Source organism: Ailuropoda melanoleuca, chromosome 2 (genome assembly GCF_002007445.2).
Source record: "Ailuropoda melanoleuca isolate Jingjing chromosome 2, ASM200744v2, whole genome shotgun sequence".
Lineage (NCBI taxonomy): Eukaryota > Metazoa > Chordata > Mammalia > Carnivora > Ursidae > Ailuropoda > Ailuropoda melanoleuca.
In genome coordinates, this window is record NC_048219.1 from 188542998 (window position 1) to 188567282 (window position 24285).

At 43.4% G+C, this 24285-nt stretch overlaps 1 protein-coding gene and 1 long non-coding RNA gene across 2 annotated transcripts in view; one reads left to right on the forward strand and one right to left on the reverse strand.

Annotated features, from left to right (window-relative positions):
* Positions 1-7058: 7058 nt before the first annotated feature.
* LOC109490478 lies at positions 7059-9610 on the reverse strand. Its single transcript, XR_002143799.2, has 3 exons — positions 9549-9610; positions 8914-9039; positions 7059-7236 (listed from the first exon to the last, which is right to left on the reverse strand). It is a non-coding gene; the product is annotated as an uncharacterized LOC109490478 (long non-coding RNA).
* Positions 9611-9774: 164 nt separating this feature from the next.
* The window catches only part of DAW1 (dynein assembly factor with WD repeats 1), a 36028-nt gene continuing 21517 nt past the window's right edge, over positions 9775-24285 (forward strand). The window contains exons 1-4 of the mRNA XM_034644574.1: positions 9775-9900; positions 17382-17454; positions 21171-21315; positions 22688-22746. Of these exons, the coding sequence (XP_034500465.1) occupies positions 9819-9900; positions 17382-17454; positions 21171-21315; positions 22688-22746 (359 nt within the window). The 5' untranslated portion in view covers positions 9775-9818. The remainder of the gene's footprint in view (positions 9901-17381; positions 17455-21170; positions 21316-22687; positions 22747-24285) is intronic.

Below are 24285 nucleotides of genomic sequence, written 5' to 3' on the forward strand. Positions count from 1 at the left end.
CCACACAGCAGGGGGATGAAACAGAGCTGGGTGAGCCTTCCTGCCGGCGCTGCCCAGGTGGCCATGTAAGAGTCTGGGAAATAAAAAGGCTTATCAGCTGATTGAACGTGAGGAGGAAGAGGAAGGGGAGTCTTTCAAGTGTCTGAAGAGACGCTGGTGTGGGAGAAGGATGCTGTCACAGAGGTCCAGTTGGAGACAGCAGTGTGGGACTGAAACGAGAGAGCTAAGTAGATGGGAAAGGCAGGAGAAAACCCAAGCAGCTTTGAAAGAGGAGGGAGTGCCGATGGGGTCACAGAAAGAGAAGGGAGGGGGACAAGGGGGACCCCTGCTTATCGTAGCGCAGCGAGGTCGGCCCCGCTACACCTTCCCATCATTACCCACAAATATTTCTACTTGGAGATGTCGGCGGTGCAGGGGATTCAAGCTCCGAGGAGAATGACAACAGCAATGCCAATAGCACCATGGGTCTCCAGTTCTTTATTGATGGAGGTATTTTTGTGTATATTCCCACAGCACATAAAACGCAGTGAGGGCAGTCTGATTTTCTCCCTCCTCTATTTTGAAATACCACCTGTTAGTGACCACTTGCGGAGTGTAGTCGGCCCACCTGAAGTCACAGTCCTGGCTACAGAGAGCCACACCGTTGTCATCTTAGAGTGTGCCAGACATCACTGTCCCGTGGCTCTTGAGTCCGCACAGACTCCTCTCTGGGAAGTAGCTCTTCCTTCGTGGGGAAGGTGCTATATTTTCAAAGGAAAGGCAGAAGAAAATGGAATTTCGGTTTTCTTTTTAAATAAAAATGTAGACTAAAAAGACAAGCAAAACAGTTGGTTAAATAAGATAACTATTTAAAATGGGTGCACACAGGGGTGCCTGGGTGATGCAGTTGGTTAAGCCCAACTCTTGGTTTTGGCTCAGGTCGTGATCTCAGGGTCGTGAGATAGAGCCCCAGTCAGTGGGGAGTCTGTTTAAGACTCTTTGTCCTTCTGCCCTTCTACCCTAACCCCCACTAAAATAAATAAATAAATCTTAAAAAAAATAAAATAAAATGGCCATATACCCGGAGAAGGAGGCTTACTCTACCTTATCCTCTCAGAGGCTCAGTTTCTCATCTGTAAAATGGGGACAGTGGTCCTCACTTTCTAGAGGTTTTGTGAAGACTGAATCAGGTCATAATCTGTGTAAGACACTTAACCCAGCGTCTGGCACAAAGTAAGCCCTCGGTCAATGTTCATTATTAGTATTGTTACATAGCTAGCATATTTGCGTGTCATTAGCAGGGCCGTGCAAACCACATGTTTTGATTTCTTACAGCTATGTCAGGTAGCACGACCATTGTCTTATTATATATTCAATAATTGATTTTTGTTTCTCTTAAATATATTAAATTGTGGCTAAGAATATAGCACTAACACATAAGTAAAGTTAAATGCAATAGAAAACAGCACATGTGGCTCACCAATATTGAACATCTTTCAAAACAGAGAGGAACACATTTATTTTATTTTTTGTTTTTTTGAGAAACACATTTCAATTACAAAATCTCAACAAATAAATCCAATATTACAAAAAGATAAACAAGAATCAGTCTTGTGCACTGGTTGGTATATCCAGGAAATGGCCTGCAAAGACGGGTTTCTGGAAGCCAGAAGAAAGGAACGTACTCCATAAGAGTGTGTCCTCACTCCTTTGCCAAGGACATGGGCTCTGGGCTTTGAAAGGCCACAGGAGTGCCTGCTCCTAAGGAACGTGTGTGCACTGCTGCCCCCTACTGCCCGGCGGGGCAGCTAAATAGCCCTAACTGGACTGTAGAAATCCCTCAAAGTGATATTTATTTTGAACACCTGGTTAGATACACTGTGCATGTGAGCATTGTGGAGTTAGGTAATTCAGACCACTGCAGGATGATGATACTTAAGGGAGAACGATTTTAGGTGCCTAGAGACTTAAAAGGGTCTACAGTGCGCTCCGTGTATTTCCGTCATTATTCTGCACAAGAACCCACGAGACAGATACTATTATTGTCCCCGCTGTAAGTGAAGGAAGCTAGAGGTTCTAAAAGTGACCCTGTTCTAAGCGTCAGCACTGGCATTCAGCTTCAAACTCCTGTGACTCTGTTTTGTGTCCTTTCTAGGCCAGGATGCCTCTCTAAAGAGGACACAGTCGCCCACAGCATCAGAAGTTTGATGCTTTGGCAGGTCTCACCTAATCAGGTTACGCTATCTCTCCGCCCGCACCTGCCAGTTCTGCATCGAAAAGCAGCTTGCTGGCAAATGCACTCAGTCGAGTATGAGCCGCACGGGAAAGTTTAGGTGGGTCACGGCTTTTGTGTGAGCAGCGTTGTAAGCATCAACCCTCCCTTGGGCACATGCGGAGGACTGTGGGCAGTTTGGGCTGCACACGGAGCCCCTGGGTCAGCCGGCTGTGGGAAGCCCCCCATTAGGCCTGGCTCTGGAGCCCAAGGGTGGCGAAGGGGCATCATTTGTAGTTCTCCAACCCAGAAATGACACCTTTTTATAATCTGCACAAAGGCATGACATGTACGGGTGGTGGTCATGTGTAAAGCACAGATGGGCGTTCCTGCCCGTGGGAGTTTCACAAATCTGCGGGCCAAGGGTACCAACGCACTGACTCCAAACCAACCCCCTTCACCCACATGTTCAGAAAGTGACCCTTTCATTTGGGTAGACGGAGGAAAGATGGAGACGGTTTGTTACAAGATGTGGAAGGGTGACAGAGAACCTCTTTAGCGTTTTGGGATCCAGGAAGAAGAGTGATACCACCCTTCTCTGAGATGATGCTAGAATCCAACAAACCTCGCAAATGAGCCTAGCCGCATTTCTGCAATGGGTGGAAATTGGGTGGGAATGGCAGCCCAATGTGGATTAGAGAGAGGCCTCTCGTTTCTCATGGTCAAATTGGTGAGTCTAGATATTTGAAAATTCTCGGGACCCGTGACTGGGGCATGGGAGGTAACAAAGAAAGAGCTAGAGAGCCTTCAGTGTCTGCTGGCCTAGAGGAGAAAATGCAGATGCGACGCACGGATTGTCCAGCTGGAGTCCAGAGAAATACATAGTCACATCTTGGCACTGGCCGCAGCGAGGTGGCAGGAAGGAACCTGGCAAGTGGGGGGAGGGGTTGGAAACACAAGTAGGAGGCCAGGACCCAGGGTGACTGAGAATTCTGGGCCTTTCTCCACAAGCCATGATAAGTGGCTATGAGGAGTTCAGAATACACTGTATTTGAGGAGGACAAAGCAAATAACAGTTCTGAATGCAATGAGATTTTAAACATGAATTGGCTTCCAGAGGAATTCCTGGCATCATCTGGATTTACCAGAAAGTGGCCAGGTGCAGTCTTGTGAATGGGGGCTTGAGGCCGGTATTGCCTTAGTCCTGATGTGAAACCCACACCCACCCCATACAGTTGAACCGAACATGTGGCGAGGGTGATTGGAACCTGGTATGACTGAGGAGCAGATGAAGTGGGAGTCCCAGCAGGTGGAAGGAATGACAGAATGAAAGCCCAGAGCGTAATTAAGTTGGCCATGTTATGAGGAGCCGAATGGAACGAAAGGTGATTTGCAGATGAGTAACTCCAGGTGAGGACAAGTGACTTGCTCAAAGGTCACTGATGGGAGGGCCAGGGTTGGAACTTCCAACTCCCAGTCCACCGTCATTCACCTTCCCACACTTACTCTCTTGTGAAAACACACAGGCGGCACAAAATCAAGGACCTGCAGCATCACGAGGGAAATTAGACCTCTTATCTAGTTTTGGCTGTCCTCCACTTAACACTGTGTTCTGCATTCATCCTGGCAGCTGGTCAAATGGCCTCAGCTAAAACACTTCCCGTGCTGGGAAATCCTCAGTACTTTTTGAGACGGCCTAGCCCATTACTGGACACACTGGCACAAAGTTCTTTGTATCCAGTTGAAATCTGTCTGGGGATCCACCTCTCTCAACCCTGCCCTCGACCTGCACATACTCAGTTTCTTCCTCTTCCACATGGATCCTCCAAGTTCTTAAGCATCAAACACTAAAGGAGGACCCACTGTGTGCCAGGCACGGAAGGTAGTGTGATGCCCGTGGCAGCTCCCCTCATTCGAACATTCTCAGGTCCCTACACATCTTTATTCTTCTCTGGACAATCTCTAGAGTTGTTAAGATCTATGACCTTCTTCCCCCTTCTAAATCCTCACGGGCCATTTCTTTAAGAGGACAAACCTATTTGGATCTATAGACCAAGTAGTTATGTCTTAAGGAATGTAAACTCGTTTTAATATTTAGACTAATTATACGAATACAAACATAACTAGAAAGGCGTATCTATTGTCAGACATTATACAAAGGACTCCAAATTGCATGCACGGGGTTTTCCGCGTAGTTGTTCATCCAGATTATCGATTTAAATGGGAGCCATATGCACACACCCTTCCCCAATTTCAAAAAAACCACCTTAGGAAAATCAGTACTTATCACGGTCATCACCAACCCTGATACTTACAGAGCATTTCTGCACAAGCCAGACTCAGAAATAACAACCCCATTAACTGGATGCTGGGATCATTCTTATCTTTCTGATGAGGGAACTAAAGCCTTAGGGGTTAGGGACCTTGCCCAAGAGCACACGGCTGGTAGATGGCAGAGCGAGGTCTCGGGTCAGGCATGCTGCTCTTAGTGGCAGAAACTACTGTGGACCAGCCCTGTTCATGTGGCCTGCTTGTCCCAGTAGCAGTCCCTCACTGAATGTAAATGCAGTTCTACCTAGGGACATGATCCCCTCCATAAATGCAATAGTTTCAAACCCACCTGAAGTCTGATCCACTCTAGGAATGACTTCCCCCCAAATAGTGTTTTCAGAATTAGATCCTTTGTACCTAGCACAGGTAGGCCCTCTATATGTACTTAGTGAATCAGCTAGTGGCCCCTGGCGCTGCTGGTTTCTGGTCCCGGATAAGATCAGGTACTCCACAAGCCCTTCAGTGATGTGAGGCAGAAATGGGAAGACGTTTCAAAAGTCCAGATGCAGCCCCTCTGGGGTTGCTGTGCTGGAGTCCCATGACCTGGGAGGCACAGCTGACCTCTCCTACCAGTCTCTGAACATTCAGATCTCATTCTCTGTACTTTCTTTCCAGGAGGGAACTGTGCCTCTCTTTTCTATGTACTGCTTTCAGTGGGTGCCCCCAAGACTAGTGATTATTACAGTCTTCCACTGATGCCATGGCTCTTTCCAGGAGGACCTGGGTCCTATGGGAACCACCATGTCCTGTTAGAGCTGGAACCACATTCTTACCCATCAGTCTGGCCTCAGTGCTGAGCCAGAGCCTCCAGGCTGACTCCTGCCTCTGTCCCTCGGTCCTTCTTGCCCTCCTTTCCTTCTCCCACTTGTAGAGATTCCCCCACCCCCAGCCTTCCTTCACACTCTGATATTCCATTGGTGTCTCTCCGTGCATTGGAGCCTCCTAAACCCAATTAAGTAGAGAATTCCAGTTTCTTCCCACACTTTTTCTAGGTCCTACTCACATCCTCGGATATGGCTAAGCGAGCAGCTTACCGTCCCTGATGAGCGGGGAAGACTTCAGAATACATGAAAGGCCTAATGGTAGAGGGAGAGTGCCCACATCCACTCAGCCCTGGCCAAGCCATTGTAACATATTACACCAGCTGAGTGGTTTTCAAACTTTCTTGTTCACCAGAATCTCCAGAAAAGCTTGTTAAAACATGGATTGTCGGGCATTCACTACCAGCATTTCTGATTCTTTAGGCAGTAGGGTGGGGCAAGAATTTACTTATCTAGCAAGTTCCCAGGTGGTACTGATGCTGCTGGTCCCAGGACACACTGAACGGGAAATGCAGTGTGGCTTCAATCCACCAGACAGAATTAGTTCGGGGGAGTAAAGTTAATGCTACTGATTTTTTTATGTTTCTGGTGGTTCAAGGCAGGTGTCAGTGGGAGGAAACCCAGAGTTAAATGTTCCATTTATACATACAAATACATACGAATGGTTGCTCTAGTGAGTCAATGGTCAAATCAACACAGAATGGCAGGAACTGATGGAAAGTGTGATAGGACTTTTAGGAAGGTCTCTTGAGGGGCCCTGCGAGGAAGTCATACCAAGTCTGCCAGACACTGAGATGAGCACCCATCACTTGGGCAATGTAGGAGTTTTGTTTTTGCAGATTTCTGTACATCATTCATGGCTAATGGCTCTGCCCTGGGGGTGAGTTAGCATGAAATAGACACTTACTCAGGTTGAGAGATTCATGCAGCACCTTCCATAAATGAGTAAATGGTGAGTCAATTAAGCATAGCTTTAACCTCAGTGTAAGCCAAGGCCAGAAGAGAAATCTGCCCACACTCATGAACTCTGCTTGCTTCTTTTTGGATCACCACTTCATTTGCATGCAAGTCTACTGCCTTCCATAAAGGGGGGAGAGGGGACTTACACTGGGTGCTTGTGACAGGATTCTGGGCTGTCAAGTCGGAACACTAGGAATCCTNGCTTCTTTTTGGATCACCACTTCATTTGCATGCAAGTCTACTGCCTTCCATAAAGGGGGAGAGGGGACTTACACTGGGTGCTTGTGACAGGATTCTGGGCTGTCAAGTCGGAACACTAGGAATCCTATCAGCAGAGAGTATCCAGGTGTTAGGGAGAAAGTGTGAGAGAACCTTGAGACAGTCAAGGTGCTTCGATATCCAGACAAATGATTTCCAAGCAAAGACAGAGGTGAGGGCTGCTGACCCCGGGTAGGCATGGGCTGTGGGAAGGTGGGACCTCAATCCCAGGTGCCTGTGCCCCAGAGTCGGTAAAGCGGCCTCTGGATGTGACGTGGAGGTAGTGAGGAAGTTCTCTAACTTATGTGGAAGAGCTTGGCTTAAACTCTTCTAGCCAAGGGAACGATGTCAAAAGCTGCAGAGCTGGAATTCTTTTTTAAGAAGCAAAAGGACAACCTGTTAAAGTTTGGTTTAAGGGAGTAGGAGAAATCCTTTACCTGGAACAGAAGGACAAGAGCCACTTAGGAAGTTCAGGAACTCTTGGAAATGGAGGGAGGGGTGAAGGATAGGTAACAGTGGTGGAGGCTCTTGGTCTCATAACGAGAGGAAGGTGGAGGTGGACTTAGGGGTGAAGCAGGGAGTGAACTTGAACTTGGGGCTCTCTTAACAAACATGGAGCCAGTTGGTTCTGTGGTTGTTATCTTTATCCTGGAACATTCTGAAGCTTGGCTTGTTCTGTGGAAAACAAAGGCCACTTTTCATTTTGTAATAATTTCAAACTTATGGAGAAGTTGCAAGAGTAGGATAAGGAACTTCTCAAAGGGAGCCCTTTGCCTAGCTGGATTCAACATTTTTTTCTCACTGGCTTTATTGTTTCTTATCCACCCACCTATCCAAACATACACACACGCATCTACATATAAATATAAAATTTTCAAAACCATTTGAAAGTTGATTGCAGATATCATACCCCTTTATCTCTAAATAAATCAGTGTATTTTTACTAAGAACAAGGACATCGTCTTATATAACCACGGTACAATGACCGAAATCAGGAAACTTAATATTGATCTAGTATCAATATAATCTAAACCACAATGTCTCATCTAATTGTCCCAATCATGTCCTTCATAGCTAATTTTCTTCCTGGTTCAGGACCCAGGATCACTCAGTGCATTTAATTGTTCTTTGTCTTTAGTGTCCTTTAATCTGAAGCAGTTTTCAGTCTTTTACTTCCCCGACCTTAACAGTTATTTTGTATAATTTCTTCAATTTGGGTTGCCCTGATGTTTCCTCATGATTAGAGACTGATAATGTTTTGCAGGCAGGAATTCCAGAGAATTGCTGTGTCCTCGTCATTGCCCTGTAATAGGAGGTAGGAATGTCAGTTTGTCCCTACGTTTGGGATGTTAGCTTCGATCCCATGGTAAATGGTGTCTACCAGATTTCTCCACTGTAAAATTACTATTTTTCCGAAGCCTTCACTTAAAATGTCACAAGCATAAACAATAAATGGGTGAACAAAATCTGCTAAAGACTTCGTTATTTATTTTTTTAAAGATTTTATTTATTTATCTTATTTGAGAGAGAGTGAGCGAGCTGGGGGAGGGACAGAAGAAGGGAGAGAGAATCTCAAGCCAACTTCATACGGAGCAGGAGCCCAAGGTGGGGCTCCATCCCATGACCTTGAGATCATGACCTGAGCGGAAACCAAGAGTCCAATGCTTAACTGACTGAGACACCCAGGTGCCCCAAGTCTTCCTCGTTTCTATAGATGACCTCTTAGCCTTTCCCTACTTAAACCTTTTCCAGGGGCTTACTGTTTCAGGGAGACTTTGAGCTAGAAGGAATCTTAGATTTCATCTTTCTGTTTCCCAAGTGTGGGATGCTATGATTTTTATGTGCTTCCCATTTGTATTAGGCTTAATTGTATCACATAGTAAGTAGCAAAGGCTCTCCCATTTCAGTGATCTCGCCAACCTTCTGAGTACATAAAGTAGAAAGGTTCAGTTGGGTGCTAGGCTGTCTTGAAAATTTCAAATAGTTGCTGATTTTTCTGTCTTTTTTTTTTTTTTTTTTTTTTTTTTTTNTTTTTTTTTTTTTTTTTTTGAAGAAAGGGAAAGCCTTTGGTTCTTAGTCTCTGGTAGGCAATAGCATAGGGTCATTCAGTAGCCTTTTAGAAATCACATTTATTTTTATAGTTACCTGCTGCTTCTCATCGAAAATTGAGTAATATCCCAATTTACAGGATTAACAACAATTTTCTTTCAAGTTTGCATTTAAAAACGTGAAGTAAAATAAATGAGTCGATTTGGAGAAATGGTAAGAACTTAAGGAAAACTTTTCGTTATGGGGGCATGGAGGAGAGGAGAGGTGGCCCATAGTTGAGAAGACAACACAGGAAGTGTTTACCTTTGGGGGAATTCCGACTTAGGAATTTAGGCCAAATTCCTTAAAGGAAATGGACAGTCTGGCCCCACGGATTCTTCCGGCCAGTCTTCCTCCTGGGAACTGGACTTGGCAGGCAAAGAATCGATTCTGTCAAGAAACAGAACAGGCCACAGAAAGGTCCGGAAAGCCTTCAACCCTGGGCGGACAGTACCGTGTGGGCTCCAGGTGACAGGCTTCTGACACACCTGCCTTCCCATCCCGCCTCGTGGCTCCCTAGCTGGGGGGCTAGCTGGGCGGGGGGTTCTCACTTGGTCTGACTCTGGGTTGTCTCATCCGAGAGAGGGGCGGGAAGAAATGGTGCACAACTCAAGCCTCTGTTAGTCTCTATGGCTACAGGTGTATCCGGCAAGCGCAGCTACCGCGCAGCCTCTGACGTTGTGGTCCTAATTCTTTTGTGGGGACAGGGACCGCGCATAGGGAGAGGCCTGAATGGTAACCCGGAGGGGATTTTTCTCCCGCCCCTCCTCCTTGGGAACTCCAGGGCCACAGTGCGCGCGGCCCGCACCTCGCGCTCCCCGGCCGCGCCTCGCCCCTTGGGAAGTCACCCCAACTAGGGACGCGAAGGCCCCCCGTCCCTGCCCAGCCCAGGCACCGACCGGACAGATTCCGGTGGCGGGAGCGAGGGTGGCCGCGCTCTCTTCGGCGACGCGCCCTGGAGTCCGGCCCTGGGAGCAAGCAGGCCGGTGCGGACGCCGGCAGGGGCAGGGCGCGCTCCCTGGCCACGCCTCGCCGGACCGACGCCCCCACCCCCGGCCCGCCCGGGGTCGCCCCGCCGCAGACCGCACCCGCCAAGCCTGCACGCCCAGCTCCGCGCCCTGGAAGCCCGCGCATGCGCACCGAAGCCCCACTGCTGTTTGGCCGTTTCCATGGCTACGAAGAGCGTTGACCAGGGGTCTGGGAAGGAGAAAATGAAGCTCAAGAGCCTCCTGCTCCGGTATTACCCGCCAGGTACCGGCCGGGCCTCCTCCGTCCCGCCGTGGGGTCCTTGGCTCTGGCCCTGGGAGGCTCCGGGGCGGAGGAGGGTGCGGGGACTCGAGGTGCCGAGCGGGGTGGGGGGTCCCTTAGTGGGTGATCCAGTGGGGGGCAGGAAGCCAGGTGCTTCCCAACATGGGCCCTCGCTCCTTTGGTTGCTGGACACTGTTGCTCGAAACATTCTAAGTGAGTTTTTTAGGAATTCTTTAAACATTGAAGTTGCTGAGTTATAATGCTTTTCTGACTAGTTAGGAATGTGGCAGATGGGAAGGGAGAGGTGGTGATTGGGGTGATGTCCCAAGAGACTGGTTTCCGGACGGACAAGGACCACATTGCTTTTTATTTTAAACATAACAGAATGATAACGTCAAGATGTGTTGAGTATGAAAAGGAAAATGCATATGCAACAAAGCATATTAATTGAGTGTCCGCATTCCAGACCACACATATCAGTTGATCCACCCTTTATTGAGGGCCTGCCACCAGGCGCTCTGTGCCCCGGGCTCTAAGCTTGAAGGTCACAGTCCTTGATTCCAATGAGTTCAGGAATTTCAAAATACGCCCACAGAGCGCTGCGGTTTTAGAGTGGGGTAAACTTGTCTAGTTGTCTCCTTTCATAGGTGAGGACATGGTCCCCTTTGAAGAATGAGTGAAGCCCACTGGTCGCCCAGCTCATTAGGTACAGAAATAAGGATGGAACTCTTGGTTCCAATTCAGAACTCACTTTAAAAATAAGAAGAACAGGGGCGCCTGGGTGGCTCAGTTGGTTAAGTGTCTGCCTTGGGCTCAGGTCATGATCCCAGGGTCCTGGGATGGAGCCCCACCTGGGGCTCCCTGCTCAGCGAGGAGCCTGCTTCTATCTCTCCCTCTGCCTGCCGCTCCCCCTGCTTGTGCTCTCTCTGTCTCTCAAGTAAATAAATTTTAAAAATCTTCAAGAAAAATAAATAAAAATAAGAAGAATATAAAATATAAAAGTCTTGCCGCAAAAACTTGCCACAAAGCAGTGGATGACCAAGTATCCTTGTGGGATGAGAAGTCTGGGCCACCCTGCAAGGGAAGGCCTGGCAGCAACTCTCATCAATGTGAAGTTAACATTTGTAGTACAATTATAACTCATTTCCTCCCTCTTAGAATTACAGTTAAAATGTGAGAGGTAGCACATAGAAAATTGTAAATAGCTTGTTCTCTCGAAGCATTCACAACTTTACTTTGGCTGTGCTTGGTGTAGGTTGGTGCTGGTTCCCATAAATAGACTGATATGTGAATGACTTGCTTTCATTCATCCCTTTGCTGTGGAGTGTAGGTTAGGAAGATGAGCTCTGGGATCATAATAACTGGCTCTCACCGTATACACATTTTGTTTCAATCCATCACGGCGTTTCAATCATCAAGTCACATGGTGATATTAACCCCCATCTTGCCCATCTACTGACCCTTTGAAGCTACTCTCCCATTTATCTCTTTCTCTTCAGAGCAAACCTCCTTGGAAGAACAGTGTCCCCATTTCTCTTCTCTCTTCTGTCTTGGACTTACTCCTGTTTTCACCCTCATGGCTCCACTGAAACTGCACTCTTCAAGATCCTCAATGACCTTCAACATCACTCAATCCACTGGCTGCCTCTCTAGCCTTCCTTTCCTGACCTGACAGCAGCGTTTGATGGATTTGACCGCTCTGTCCTTTGGCTCCCAGTACACACTGTTTTTTAATCCTGCTTTATGGTCACTCCTTCTTCATTCATCTTGTTGGCTTCTCTTCCTTCTGATCTTCGATATTGGAGTGTCCCAGAGCTCTGTCCTTGGACTTCTCTATCTATACTCATCGGTTAGGTGATCTCATCCATTCTCCAGGTTTAAAAACCTGAGGGAGTAGCCCCGAGTACCTCATGGCCCGCCTGATTTTTCATTTGGATGTGCAATGTGCATCTCATACGGGGCATCCTATGGTCTCTCGTCTCAGTCAACAGCAGCTCCATTCCTTCACTTGCCCAAGCCCAAACCTTGGACTCATCCTTTTCTCCCACCTTGCATACACCACATTGGGTCCAGTAACAAATCCTCCCAGCTCACAGGATTCAGCAGTTTCACCCCCACAGCAGTGACTACCATGATTTCTATTGCTGGAGCTTCCACCCTTGTTCCCCTTCTGTATATTTTCAACATGGCAGGAGGATGACTGCAAGAACGTCAATCTGATCACGTCACTCTTAGGCTTGAGCTCTCCAGTGGCTTTTCATTTCCCTTAAAACAGAAGGGCCATGATCTCCAAGGCCTTCATCTCCAAGGCCCTACAGGATGCTTCACTCTGCTTTCCCTCTGGCCACACTGCTCTTCTTGGTTTTGCTTGGATGGGCTGGGCATGCCTCCACTCAGGGTCTCTGCACTTGCTACTCTTTTCGCCGGGAAGAATCTTCCCTGGACATCTGCATAGCCAGCATTCTCACGTTTTCTGGCTCTGTCCTTAAAAGTAAGTAAAGCGAGTAAAGTCAAGCCTCCCTTTCTAGAATTTCTACAATTTCCAACTTCTCCTCAAGATATTTCATAGCATTCTCCGCTGCTTTGTTTTCTCCTAGCACTACCTCAGTTCAACGTACCACAATTTTACTTACTTATTTTGCTTAGTCACCCCCACTTAGAATAAAAGCGTCATGAAGTTCTGGACTTTGCCTATTTTGTTTACTACCCTGTCTTTAGCACTTAGAGTAGACAGGTCAATAAAGAGGCACTCAGATATTTGTGGAATAAATGAATGAGTTTAATGAGATGATGTGTGTTGAGTAGAATGCCCAGAGCTCCTCCTGAAATGGGAATAGGTCAAACAGATGATCTGTAAGATTTGCTCCAGCTCTGAAAGCCCAGGGTTCCAGCGGCAATCTCTCATTCCATAAGGCTTTAGACTTAACACTTGCCTTAATGTTTATCTTATAATGAAGTCATATCACTTAGCATGTTAGACACTTAATTTCTGAATTCCAGTCTTTGGTGAGCCATACATTATATGGAAGTTTCCAAGGTACTACTGAATAGCAGGTGGGTGTCAAAATAACATTATCAAGTAGGAAAAAATCACTCACCACTGAATCATTCTTGTGTTACCTTTATCCCTTCTGAAGTTTTGTTTAATCTCTTAGTCCCCAGATTTCAGTCCTCCTACTTTCTTTTGAGTAGCATATAGGTCAGGAGCATTCCACGGGTGGCATCCATGGAATTGTCCCTCTCCCTCCTAAGGGTACATGGCAGTAATATGGTTAATCAACCATGGACATTCTCTTTTTATCTCATTCATTAATTCATAAGCTCTTCGCTTCGTGAAGAGTGGGTGTTGCATACATGCTTTTCAACTGACTCAGGCATGACAGTCTTTGTCTTTTACTTCCCCTGTGTAGGCCTCTAGGTTTTTGGGCCATGAGAAGGAGTTAAATAAACATTAATTAGACTAGTTAATATTCTGAGCACTTTAAAGGTCTCTGTTGGTTGAATGTGATCGGAGTAAGGAACACTCACATCTTTTGAAGCTCAGCCTTATAGTACATTGCAGAATTTGGGGTGTGGGGGGAGCAACTTCTTACTTAAGTGTTTTTGGGAATCATACCTACTGCACAAAAATTCACAACCGGGGCAGATGGAGAACATTAAGATACTGTGGGAAAGAGTCAGTGAAGAACAACATGTGCTCCTGGGAGCATCGTTGTCCATTTTCTGCTTCTGTTCTTCCATGTGCATGACCCCACCTCTGCCTCATCCTGCAGCTCGGTGGTCATGGGAAGGCGGAGCATTTGACCTTGATGTTTTGTAACAATGGAACAGTCCAACGAACAGGTTTTAGATTTTGTACTTTGTTTTCTAGATCCATTTGTATAGTAACCCAACTAATTTATAGTAGTCATCTTAAAGACTTTTAACGTTTTATTGTTTTATAAGAAACAAGATAGTTACGAAAAAAGAGCGCAGAATTTTGTGAATTCGCTTAAGTTATTTAGTGCATTTCCTTGGGATATTAGATTATGATATGTGGGCTGTCAAGTGCTAATTCCTTCCCACCTTTCTCTGAGTTACAGATTAGGATTATATAATTTACTCATTGTTTACACATCATTTATTTACTCAACTATTTATCGAATGGCTATTTTCTTCAGGAATAAATAGTTCGTATTGAGTACTCTTTTATATAATGCAAAATACTTAAAATGATAGAACAGGAAAGAAGCAGTCCTTAATGATAGTGATAACTTAAGCGGATGGAAACTTTGTATGTCATTTGAGTGTTCGAACAACCTTATGGGGATCTTGATCTCGATCTTCAGGAGTTTACATGTCAATAATGTTAATCTCTATCATTTTTCTTCCTTTGCCTCCACCTTCTAATTTTTCTCTTACTTTTTTCTTTTTCTTTTTTTATTTTTTAAGATTTTATTTATTTATTTAACAGAGAGAGAGACAGCCAGTGAGAGAGGGAACACAAGCAGGGGGAGTGGGAGAGGAAGAAGCGGGCTCATAGCGGAGGAGCCTGACGTGGGGCTCGATCCCAGAACTCCAGGATCACGCCCTGAGCCGAAGGCAGACGCTTAACGACTGAGCCACTCAGGCGCCCTATACTCTTACTTTTTTCTATCATAAAAGTAGTATTTACTTTTTTAAAAATTCTGAAAAATACATAAAAGGCTAGCTAAGCTCATGCTCAGCCCACTGAAGGTGCGATGGCTTCTTGACATGTCTGCCAACACTGAGGATGCCTATTTCCTCAACCTTGCTAATATTTAATATTATCAGGCTTTGCCATCTTTGCTATTCTGATGAGTAAAAATTAGATCTCTTGTGTTTTGTTTTTCTTTTAATGGAGTTGGGAACATTTTATTTTGGTCTGTTTATTGACCATTGTCCCTCTCTGTTTGTAAATTGACTATTCCTGCCTTTTGTCCATTTTCTTTTTGAAAATCATTTTTAGACTTCTTTATATTAAGTTCTTTGAGCTTTGTACTTATAGTTGAACTTTTTCTTTGCTGATTATCATTTGTCTTTAAGTTTGTGCTAACTTCTCCTTTTTAGAAGCTTCAAATTTATTTCAGACAAATGCATCAATTTTTTTTTTTTTGGCATTGAGTTTCACAACATGTACTTACACTAAGATGTAAATATGTTCTATTATTTTGACCATTTTATATTTTGTTTTTAATAATAAAATCTCTAATCAACCTAGAATATATTTTTGTATATTGTGTGGTAAAAATCCAATATTATGAATTTTTCCAAAATCAACTGATTATTACATCATTATTTATTGGATAATTTATTTTTCCTCATTAATTTAAAATACTACTGTCAGTTTATTTTTATTTTATTTATTTATTTATTTATTTATTTATTTTTTTTTAAAGATTTTATTTATTCATTTGACAGAGATAGAGACAGCCAGCGAGAGAGGGAACACAAGCAGGGGGAGGGAGAGGAAGAAGCAGGCTTCCAGCAGAGGAGCCTGATGTGGGGCTCGATCCCAGAAAGCTGGGATCACGCCCTGAGCCGAAGGTAGATGCTTAACGACTGAGCCACCCAGGCGCCCCTACTGTCAGTTTATTTTTAAAACTTAAGTCACACTTTATTGTTTTACAGTTTGTTATAATATATGGTGAATTTTCAAATTCCAAAAAATAAAGTAATTATAATTACTTCAACTCATAGATTGATTTGACATGCTTAAAATATTACATTTTCTCATCTAGAAATGTGTGTCTCCATTTACCACAATTTTCTTTTTCGTCCCATAGTACATCTAGGCCTTGCACATTTCTTGTTAATTTTATATTTAGGTGTTCAATGCAATTACTGAAGTGATCTTTCCTTAACTTGAATCTTCCCTTGTCAATGTATCTAATTCTTATCTACTTCCGAACATAGCTTTTTGTATTCTATTTACTTTTTCTAAGCCCTCTTAAATCCTTTCTAGAACATGTGGCATCTAAATAGGTTTTTAAAAAGATTTTTACAATGTTATAGCATCCATATTTTATTGAAAAGGTTAATGTGGAACAAGAAGCCAATTTGTACTCTAAGGAAATAACAGTACTTACAGTGGTTGGCTCTCCACTGATCCTTGCTTTTTTTTCTTTGTAAGTTTTCTTTTTAGACTAAAGTGTGGTTTAAAGTCTTTGATATGAAAGGATCACTTCTTGGGGAAAAGAACCAAAATAAAACTATACCGAATTAGCCTTTTAGTTACAGTTATTTGCCTACCGTGTCCTGGTGTCCTGGTGATTAAAAGCATATGGAATGATTTTTTGGTTCTAAGACGTTATACTTTATTACCTAATGGCTGCTTGGGTTTACCTACTTAGGGTGTGCCAAGTCCGTGTCACACGACACGACTGGGTTGAGATGAATTCCTCCCGAGATCGTAGCTGTGCAGTTGGATAAGTGGTCATGTCTGACCCTGGGAAACAAGCTCTGTAGGAGAAGCAGGATTGAGGGGAAGATTCTGGACTTGTCTGAGGTACAGGCAAGATATCCACATGTCTGGAACTCAGAGGTCTCTCATTTTTCTTCCTTTGTCTCCATCTTCTCAGTATGCCTGCTCTTGTGAGTGACCTTCTGGGGGAGGGGCATGTACGGAACAAGACTCTAGGCCTGGTGACACCACTGGTTGAAAGGGAGGAAGACACTGCTTCGGTGCCTGGTTGTGAAGTGGGGTCCGCAATATCCCAGGACTTCACTGCTGCCCCTTTTGCAGGTGGATGAGACTGCCCACAATAGCTTGGGTGTGGAATGGTGTCTGAGTGATCCTGGGACTTCCCTGTGGCTGCTGTAGACAGATTAGATGGCCCCCGGGGCCCTAGCTGAGGGTGCTGAAAAGGTCTGCGGCTTTGTTGCAGGGCTGCTGCAAGCAGATCAGACTACTGCTGGGGCCCAGTTTTGCGGGGGACTGGGACAGCCCAGGGCTTCCTTCCACTGGGGAATCAGACTGCCTAAGGAGCCCCAGTTGTGGAGGAGGGCTTAGGGTTCCATTAGTTCTTTGTCTGACTTTCCTTTGGTCCTTTGGCCACAGAGAGCAAGCTTTGATGTTGCTTGGTTTTTGTTGTCTATGCTTTTTGGTGGTTCCAGGCTGCAGGTTGCTCTGGTTTCCAGTTTAGGGGTATACGGGAGGTAAAAAGAAAACCCCGGGAACTCAATACACTGTCATTGCTCAAGTCCTGAGGCCTCTAGCCAGTCTAGCCTCTACCCAGCCTTCAATTATTTCAGCATTGCTTGTTGAATAATTTCAAGGGTATGTAGCTGTATTTAGAGGAAGGACTAGGGGAAAGTGAATTCACACAATCTTGTTTTAGAGTCAGACATCACTGCCTATGTTTTATGCCGAGAAATTAAAAAAAATTAAGAAACAGAAATAAAAAAATTATGGCAAAGTGGATTAGCTTTTGACATTGGTTATCATCCTAAATGTTTTATAACATGTTTGCTTATTTTTATAGGAATTATGTTGGAATATGAAAAGAGTGGAGAATTGAAGACCAAATCGATAGATTTGCTCAGCCTCAGTTCCAGGTAAAATTAGCTACGCAATGCAACCTGGGTTTCATATCCAGATTTTTCACTGGAAAACGCTGACACAAGGTGACGTGTGGACGAGCTGCATGAACTCAGACAATACGTTGCCAGAACAGTGTTCTGTGCTGTCTTATCTCCTGCTTGCTTCAGTGAGTTCCGCTTAAGCGTCTTGCTGCTGGGTGAGGGGGAGATGGGAAAAGGATCATCAGTCTGCCCTTTTTTCGTCCTCAATAGACCTGTTGTTGTTTTTAATCTTTTACTTTAGAATAGTTCTAGAAAGCTGTGAAGAAGGAGTTCCCCATACTCCATGCCCTGCATCCCCTATTATTAACATCCTAGATCAGTGTGGTACATCGGTCCTAAGTAATGAACCAGTACTGAAATGTTCTTACTAAAGAAAGACCATATCTTATTAATTGTCCTTGTTTTTTGCCTATTATCTTTTCCTCTTCCAAGATCCCACGTTACAGTCCATTGTCAAGCCTCCTCCGTCTCCTTGTGGCGAAGACGGGCTCTCAGACTTCCACTTTTTGATGACCTTCACATTTTTGAGGAATGCTGGTTATTGGAGTTTTAAGAAGTCTACTGAGCCTGTTACTTTCCTGGCAGATGAACCCCTCACGGGGCTGACTGCATTCCCTCCCCCTCATTAATTGTCACGGGGCAGAGTTAGGGAATCCTCTTGTGAGATCCTACTGCCCAGAATTCATTCCCTTTAGGAAATCCTATGCAAAACTGAAAAAATAAAATTAAATAAAGAAACCCTAGGCAAAACTCCACTTCCAGAGACAGAATCAGATTAGTCTGCAGAAGCCCATTTTCAGATAAGGTAAAGATATTTTGAGTGGGAGAAAGTTTTAAAATTGAACAAAAATACTACAATGTGTGTTTCAGGGTTGTTGACCCAACAAAATAAGTGACTTTCCATTGTGACTGTCCTTCTCCTTTGTCGTGATTAGGGGGAAGGGGAGCAGAGACTGACAGCAAAGGGACCTGTCGCATAACCACAGTTAAACAGTAGACGAGCTGCTCTCCAGTTTTAAAATGAGGCTCAACAGCCTCGTCAGAGCTGCAGCCACTCGAGAGGTCTGGAGCTTGTCTGAGGGTGAGGACGGAGTGTGGCTCGGATGGTGGTGGTTACGTTGAATCCTCTTCTTGTGGCAAGTGACCACACAGAGAAGGTACTCAGCTGGGGCACCTGGGTGGCTCAGTTGGTTGAGCTACTGCCTTCAGCTCAGGTCGTGATCCTGGGACATCCTGTGTGGGGCTCCCTGCTCAGGGGGGAGTCTGCTTCTCCCTCTCACCCTCCCCCCCCATGCTCTCCCTCTCTCAAATAAATAAATAAAATCTTAAAAAAAGAGAAGGTACTCAGTTGTTTATTTTTTAATCAAAGAATAAACAATGGTAAAGATAGTGGCATTGGATTTCATCTACAAGTCATTGTTTTACTTATTTTCAGGGAAGACGAGGTCTAAGATCAAGTCAGGGTTGTCAGTTTTCTTTTTTTTAAAGATTTTTTATTTATTTATTTGACAGAGAGAGACAGCCAGTGAGAGAGGGAACACAAGCAGGGGAGTGGGAGAGGAAGAAGCAGGCTCCCAGTGGAGGAGCCCGATGTGGGGCTCGATCCCGGAACGCCGGGATCACGCCCTGAGCCGAAGGCAGACGCCTAATGACTGTGCTACCCAGGTGCCCCGTCAGTTGTTTTTGTAACTGGCATGTATTACTGAAGATGCCAGCATGGAGAAAGTTCCTTTGTTAGACGTTCATGTATTGAGTCCGTAATGATGTTTTTTGCACCTTCAACAAGCAAAGCTCTTGGTGAGAGTCAATGAGAGGCTACAAAAAATCTTAACCCCCACCTCAGTGAATGTGTTGTCTAGTTTGAGAAATGACTTATACCAGACAGAACATCGTAAGAGTGGCACAGATGAATGTTTATATGAGAGAATATCTTCCAGCTAGAGATGCAGAAAAACACAGATTTAAAATTTTAAAAAGGGTGGATCCTTAAGATGTAGTCATACTATGGAGTATATAAATGTCAAGTAAACAAAAAACAACGCATGGATCTTACTTTCGTTTGTGTGCAAGAATCTGGAAAAATTCTGCACATAGAAACGTTTGCATGATATGGGACATACTGGAGTTACCTTATTGGAAAAGAGCAATTAGAATACCACAGGGCTGGGATGTACAGATTAAATATCTGGTGGATTTAGATCTTGCTGGGCAATCTGTTTTGATTTATAACGATGGTTGGAAACCTTTCCAAGAGGCATTATCATCTTTTTAATTCTTAGGAAACTGTAAGTCCTTCTACAACTGACGTTCTTGGAATTTATCAAAGTCATCATTCTAAACTGTCTCTGGTTCATTTCTGTTCTAAATATTCATTCCTATTCCAATAGATTGTATTTCCTGAGAGCTGGGACTGTATCTCTTACCCTCCCAGGGCCTAAGCAACAGTAGGGTGAATGTTAGTGGGACGCAGAGTCTTCTAGCTTAGTGCTTCCCCCAGCCTGGGGCTCAGGAACTGTTTATTTCTGAAGAGGAGAGGCTTGCTTATCAGGGTGGCATTTCTGGGAAGCAGCTGTCCAGACGGAGGAGAGGTAAGTGGGTGACAGGTTATTGAGAAGTGACATCTGTGACAGGACGCAAAGCAGAGTCCGGCATGAGGAGCTATTGACCATGAAGATGCAGATGCGACAAGTTCTGCCGGGCCACAGGGGAGCTCCCAATAGAGCTCCTGGCGAGAGTCCGTCTCGGGGCTGGAATGGCCAGGCCCTCGCACTGTGCACCTGTTCAGCCCTGGGCTGAGGGCTGCTGGAGGAGGGAATGCCCTGCGCTCTGGTGCTGAGGTGGGTCCTGAAGGAGCTGCTGCTGGAGGCTGTCGGCTGGCTCGGCACCCCCCTCGCAGCGGGGCCATGAGTCTGTTCCTGAAGGGACGGGACGGGCAGTGCATCTTTGGTACATGTTTGCAACATGGTTTGCGAAATGACCCTATGTTGGCTGCCTTTTAGTTTATAGACATTATTCTCTGTCTTGAACAGTCATTATTCTGGACTAGCAAAACTGACCAGCATTGCTACAGATTAGTTGAATACTGGGGGAAAACTTGACTCTGTACTTTTCAGACCAGATGTATTTTTTTAGGAGAAGACGGTGTGCTAGTCCATATGAAATATTAATCATCATCCTTCTTTGAATGTCCATTTTTGGTTAGATACTTTCTCTTTCCCTAAAAACTAAAACTTCACCTTTGCAAACTTCAGTTTCTTCATCTCTGAAGCGATTATGATAAAAGCATTAAATCGGTGGGTTGTTACAGGATTAAACAAGAGAGCGTATGTAAGATAAAAAGTATAGTGGTACCGGGAAGATTCTATATATGTTCATGAAAGAGATGAAAGAGGAAGAAAATAAGAGAGCTCACGTTCAGAACCAGAATGCATTTGGCCTTCTCGGGGGAGCAAATCTGAAATCTTGCATATCCTCCACAGGAGAAGTCTTGGTTCATGACGAGGCATTCTGAAGAAACTGAGCCATGGTCTCAATTTCTTTATTGATTTGTATTTTCTTAGTAAAGCTGATGGTGTTTTGACATTTTACAAATGTGCTTCATAATGCAATGCAATTCTTCATGCAATGCATGTGTATGCAAATTTTGACATAGAAAAAAAGTAACTTTTTTGTGTGTGTATGAATTTCAGCACCGATGTCAGTGCCTTGGTGGAAGAGATACAGAAGGCAGAGCCTCTAATCACAGCTTCACGATCAGACCAAGTAAAGCTCTTAATACAGAGATTACAAGATAAACTCAGACAGCACAGCAACCACAAATTTTATCTTTTTAAGGTAATGTGTGTGTGTGTGGTTTTTTTTTTTTTTTTAACTAACTAGAAGGACTTCAATGAGATAGCTGGTATCCTATCAATCTGAGACAAAATACAGATGATATTTTCTCCTTCCCTCTTTCCCACATATATTTGCAGAGACTAAGTCTCAGCAAGTGTTTGTTTATTGACTGACTGTGAAATTCAAACATTTATTTCTTGAGACGTTAAAGAATGATTTGTAGTAAGTTTGGCTCTTCTTCACAATGTTAAATTTAAGGGATGACCATTAAGGTTGTCTCAATTTATTGAAAAATTATTTTTTTTCAGTTGGAGTAATATTAAGAAGTTGTATTTCACGGTATATCGATACTTAATATTTTCTGCTTCCAGGTGAACTAAACTATATTTCAGTAAATTATTTATTGATATGACTTCTGTAATAATTTTAATGTAGTGTAAATACACCTATTTTTCTGTATAGTTTTTGCTGATTAAAGTAAAAGTATAACAAATACAGTCACTTATTCAGAAACAGTGTTTGTTAATTATTTAACCATATTTAATAGTTTATTCTAGTATTGTTTCATAGTACACTGGTTTTCTTCTAATGATTTAAATAAAATTATAAGAAAATATAATCATTATTTATATACTTGACATATTCTATTTGATACAAAATATTCAATCTTTTGTAGTCATTCCTTCAATGTATTATTCAAAGATGAAGAAATTTTCTTGTAATATCTTTTTTCCAGAAGGTGGCACTATTTAACTTAAAATATGAGCTCCATACCTCCCATGACCTTGTAATTTATCCTCCAAAGGGAGTATTTTTGATAGTGAAAGGGGACATTATTAATAATTATACTGCCACAGTAGACATTACAGGGACTGCCCCAGCCTAGCCAATCACTCTATCTATAAACAGACTATCCAGTTTACGTATGTTCATTTGATAAATATTAAGCATCCACTATGTGCTTGACAATGTAGGAATTGTAAGATAAATAAAATAAGACATATCCTGACTCTACAGGAGCTCTAGGATACTATTCATGCATATGTACAAAACTATGTGCAGTATTTAAAAGAAAATATTATAAATTAGTGCTATCTGATATCTTATTTAATAGTAGTAATTTATCTTAAAAACAAATTCATGGAAAACACAGATCCAGTTATGTTTTTGCAATTATTTGTAACTATCAAATGCATTATTGGTTTTAATGGTAGAAGGCACAATGTATTTTTTTCTCATTTGTTCAGATAGTGACTATTGTCTATTTATAATTAAGACACACTTGAATGTCTTCATTAGTTTGAAGTTAAAATTAATGAGTTAAACTTAATTTTTTTCAGTTTAAAACAAATTGTGTTTTCTTTCATTGAAGGTTCTCAGAGCACATATACTGCCATTGACTAATGTTGCACTTAATAAATCGGGCTCTTGGTAAGATTCTCAAATTTATTAATTTAAAATTTAAAATTTTAATTTAAAGATTTTATTTATTTATTTGAGAGAGAGAGAGAGAGCGCGAGCAGGGCAGGGGTGGGGAGGGGCAGAAGGAGAGGAAGAAGCAGACTCTCCCTGGAAAGGGGAGCTGGGTGCAGGGACCAGTCCCAGGACCCCGGGATCATGACCTGAGCTGAAGGCAGGTGCTTAACCGACTAAACCACCCAGGTGCCTCTAAAATTTTAAAATTTTTAAATGAAAGACATTTATTAGAAAATTTATTTGACTTTATTTTTTATAGTGGTTTTAGGTTTATAGCAAAATTGAGCAGAAGGTACAGAGATTTGCCATGTACACCTGGCCTCCCCCCCAGCACCCTCAGATTCCCTCTTTGTCCTCTTACCCCAAAGAGTTGTGCATTTCTTGAAGTTGATGGCTCTACATTGACAAACACATCATTGTCACTCAAAGTTCGTAACTTACATTAGGGGTTACTCTTGCTTTCGTACAATCCAGGGGTTGATGAATGTGTAATGACCGGGATCCGCCATTGAGGTATCACACAGAGCAGTTTCTCTGACCTGAGAATCCTCTGCGCTCCACCTCTTTATCTCTCTATTTCCATTTCTATTCTTTATTTCTAATTTTTAACAACATGGAGTAAAAATTCCTTTTTTTAAATTAAACTTGTATATATTTAAGGTGACATGATTTGACATACGTATACACAGTAAAGTAATTGTTAAAGTTGAGCTAATTAACACATTATCTCCTCACAGTTACCACTTTTTTGTGTGAAGAAAGCACTTGAAATGTATTCTTTCAGCATATTTCCAGTATTTAGTTCGGTATTATTAACTACAGTCATCATGCCTGCACATCGTATCTCTAGACTTACTCATCCCACACAACTGAAACGTTATGCTCTTTGACCAACGTCTCTCCATTTCTCCCCCTGCCCCTCGTGACTACTGTTCTACTCTCTCCTTCTATGAATTTGACTTTTTTTTTCTTTTTAGATTCCACATACAAGTGAGATTAGACAATATTTGTCTTTCTGTGTCTGGCTTATTTCACTTAGCGTAGACTCTTCCAAGTTCATCCACGTTGTTGCAAATGGCAGCATTTTCTTCTTTCTCATGGGTGACTAATATTCCATTCATTCTTTGATGGACATGTATGTTGTTTCCATATCTTGGCTGCTTTGATCAGTGCTCCAAAGAACACGGGAGTGCAGAGAACTCTATGAGATTCTGATTTCATTTTTTGGATATGTACCCAGAAGTGAGATTGCTGGATCATATGGTAGTTCTGTTTTTAATTTTTTTTTTTGGAACCACCATCCTGTTTTCCATCACGACTGTACCAGTTTACATCCCTGAGGAAGCTCAGAGGAAATGCCAAGAGAAGAGAAGAATCAAAGATACACTGCCTTGTCAACCCTTTCATTTATTTGAGTTTTGGTTTCAGGATTTGTGTTCAACTTTTATCATTACCACTTGACATAGAGACTGGCTATCTAATTTTGTGCATTTT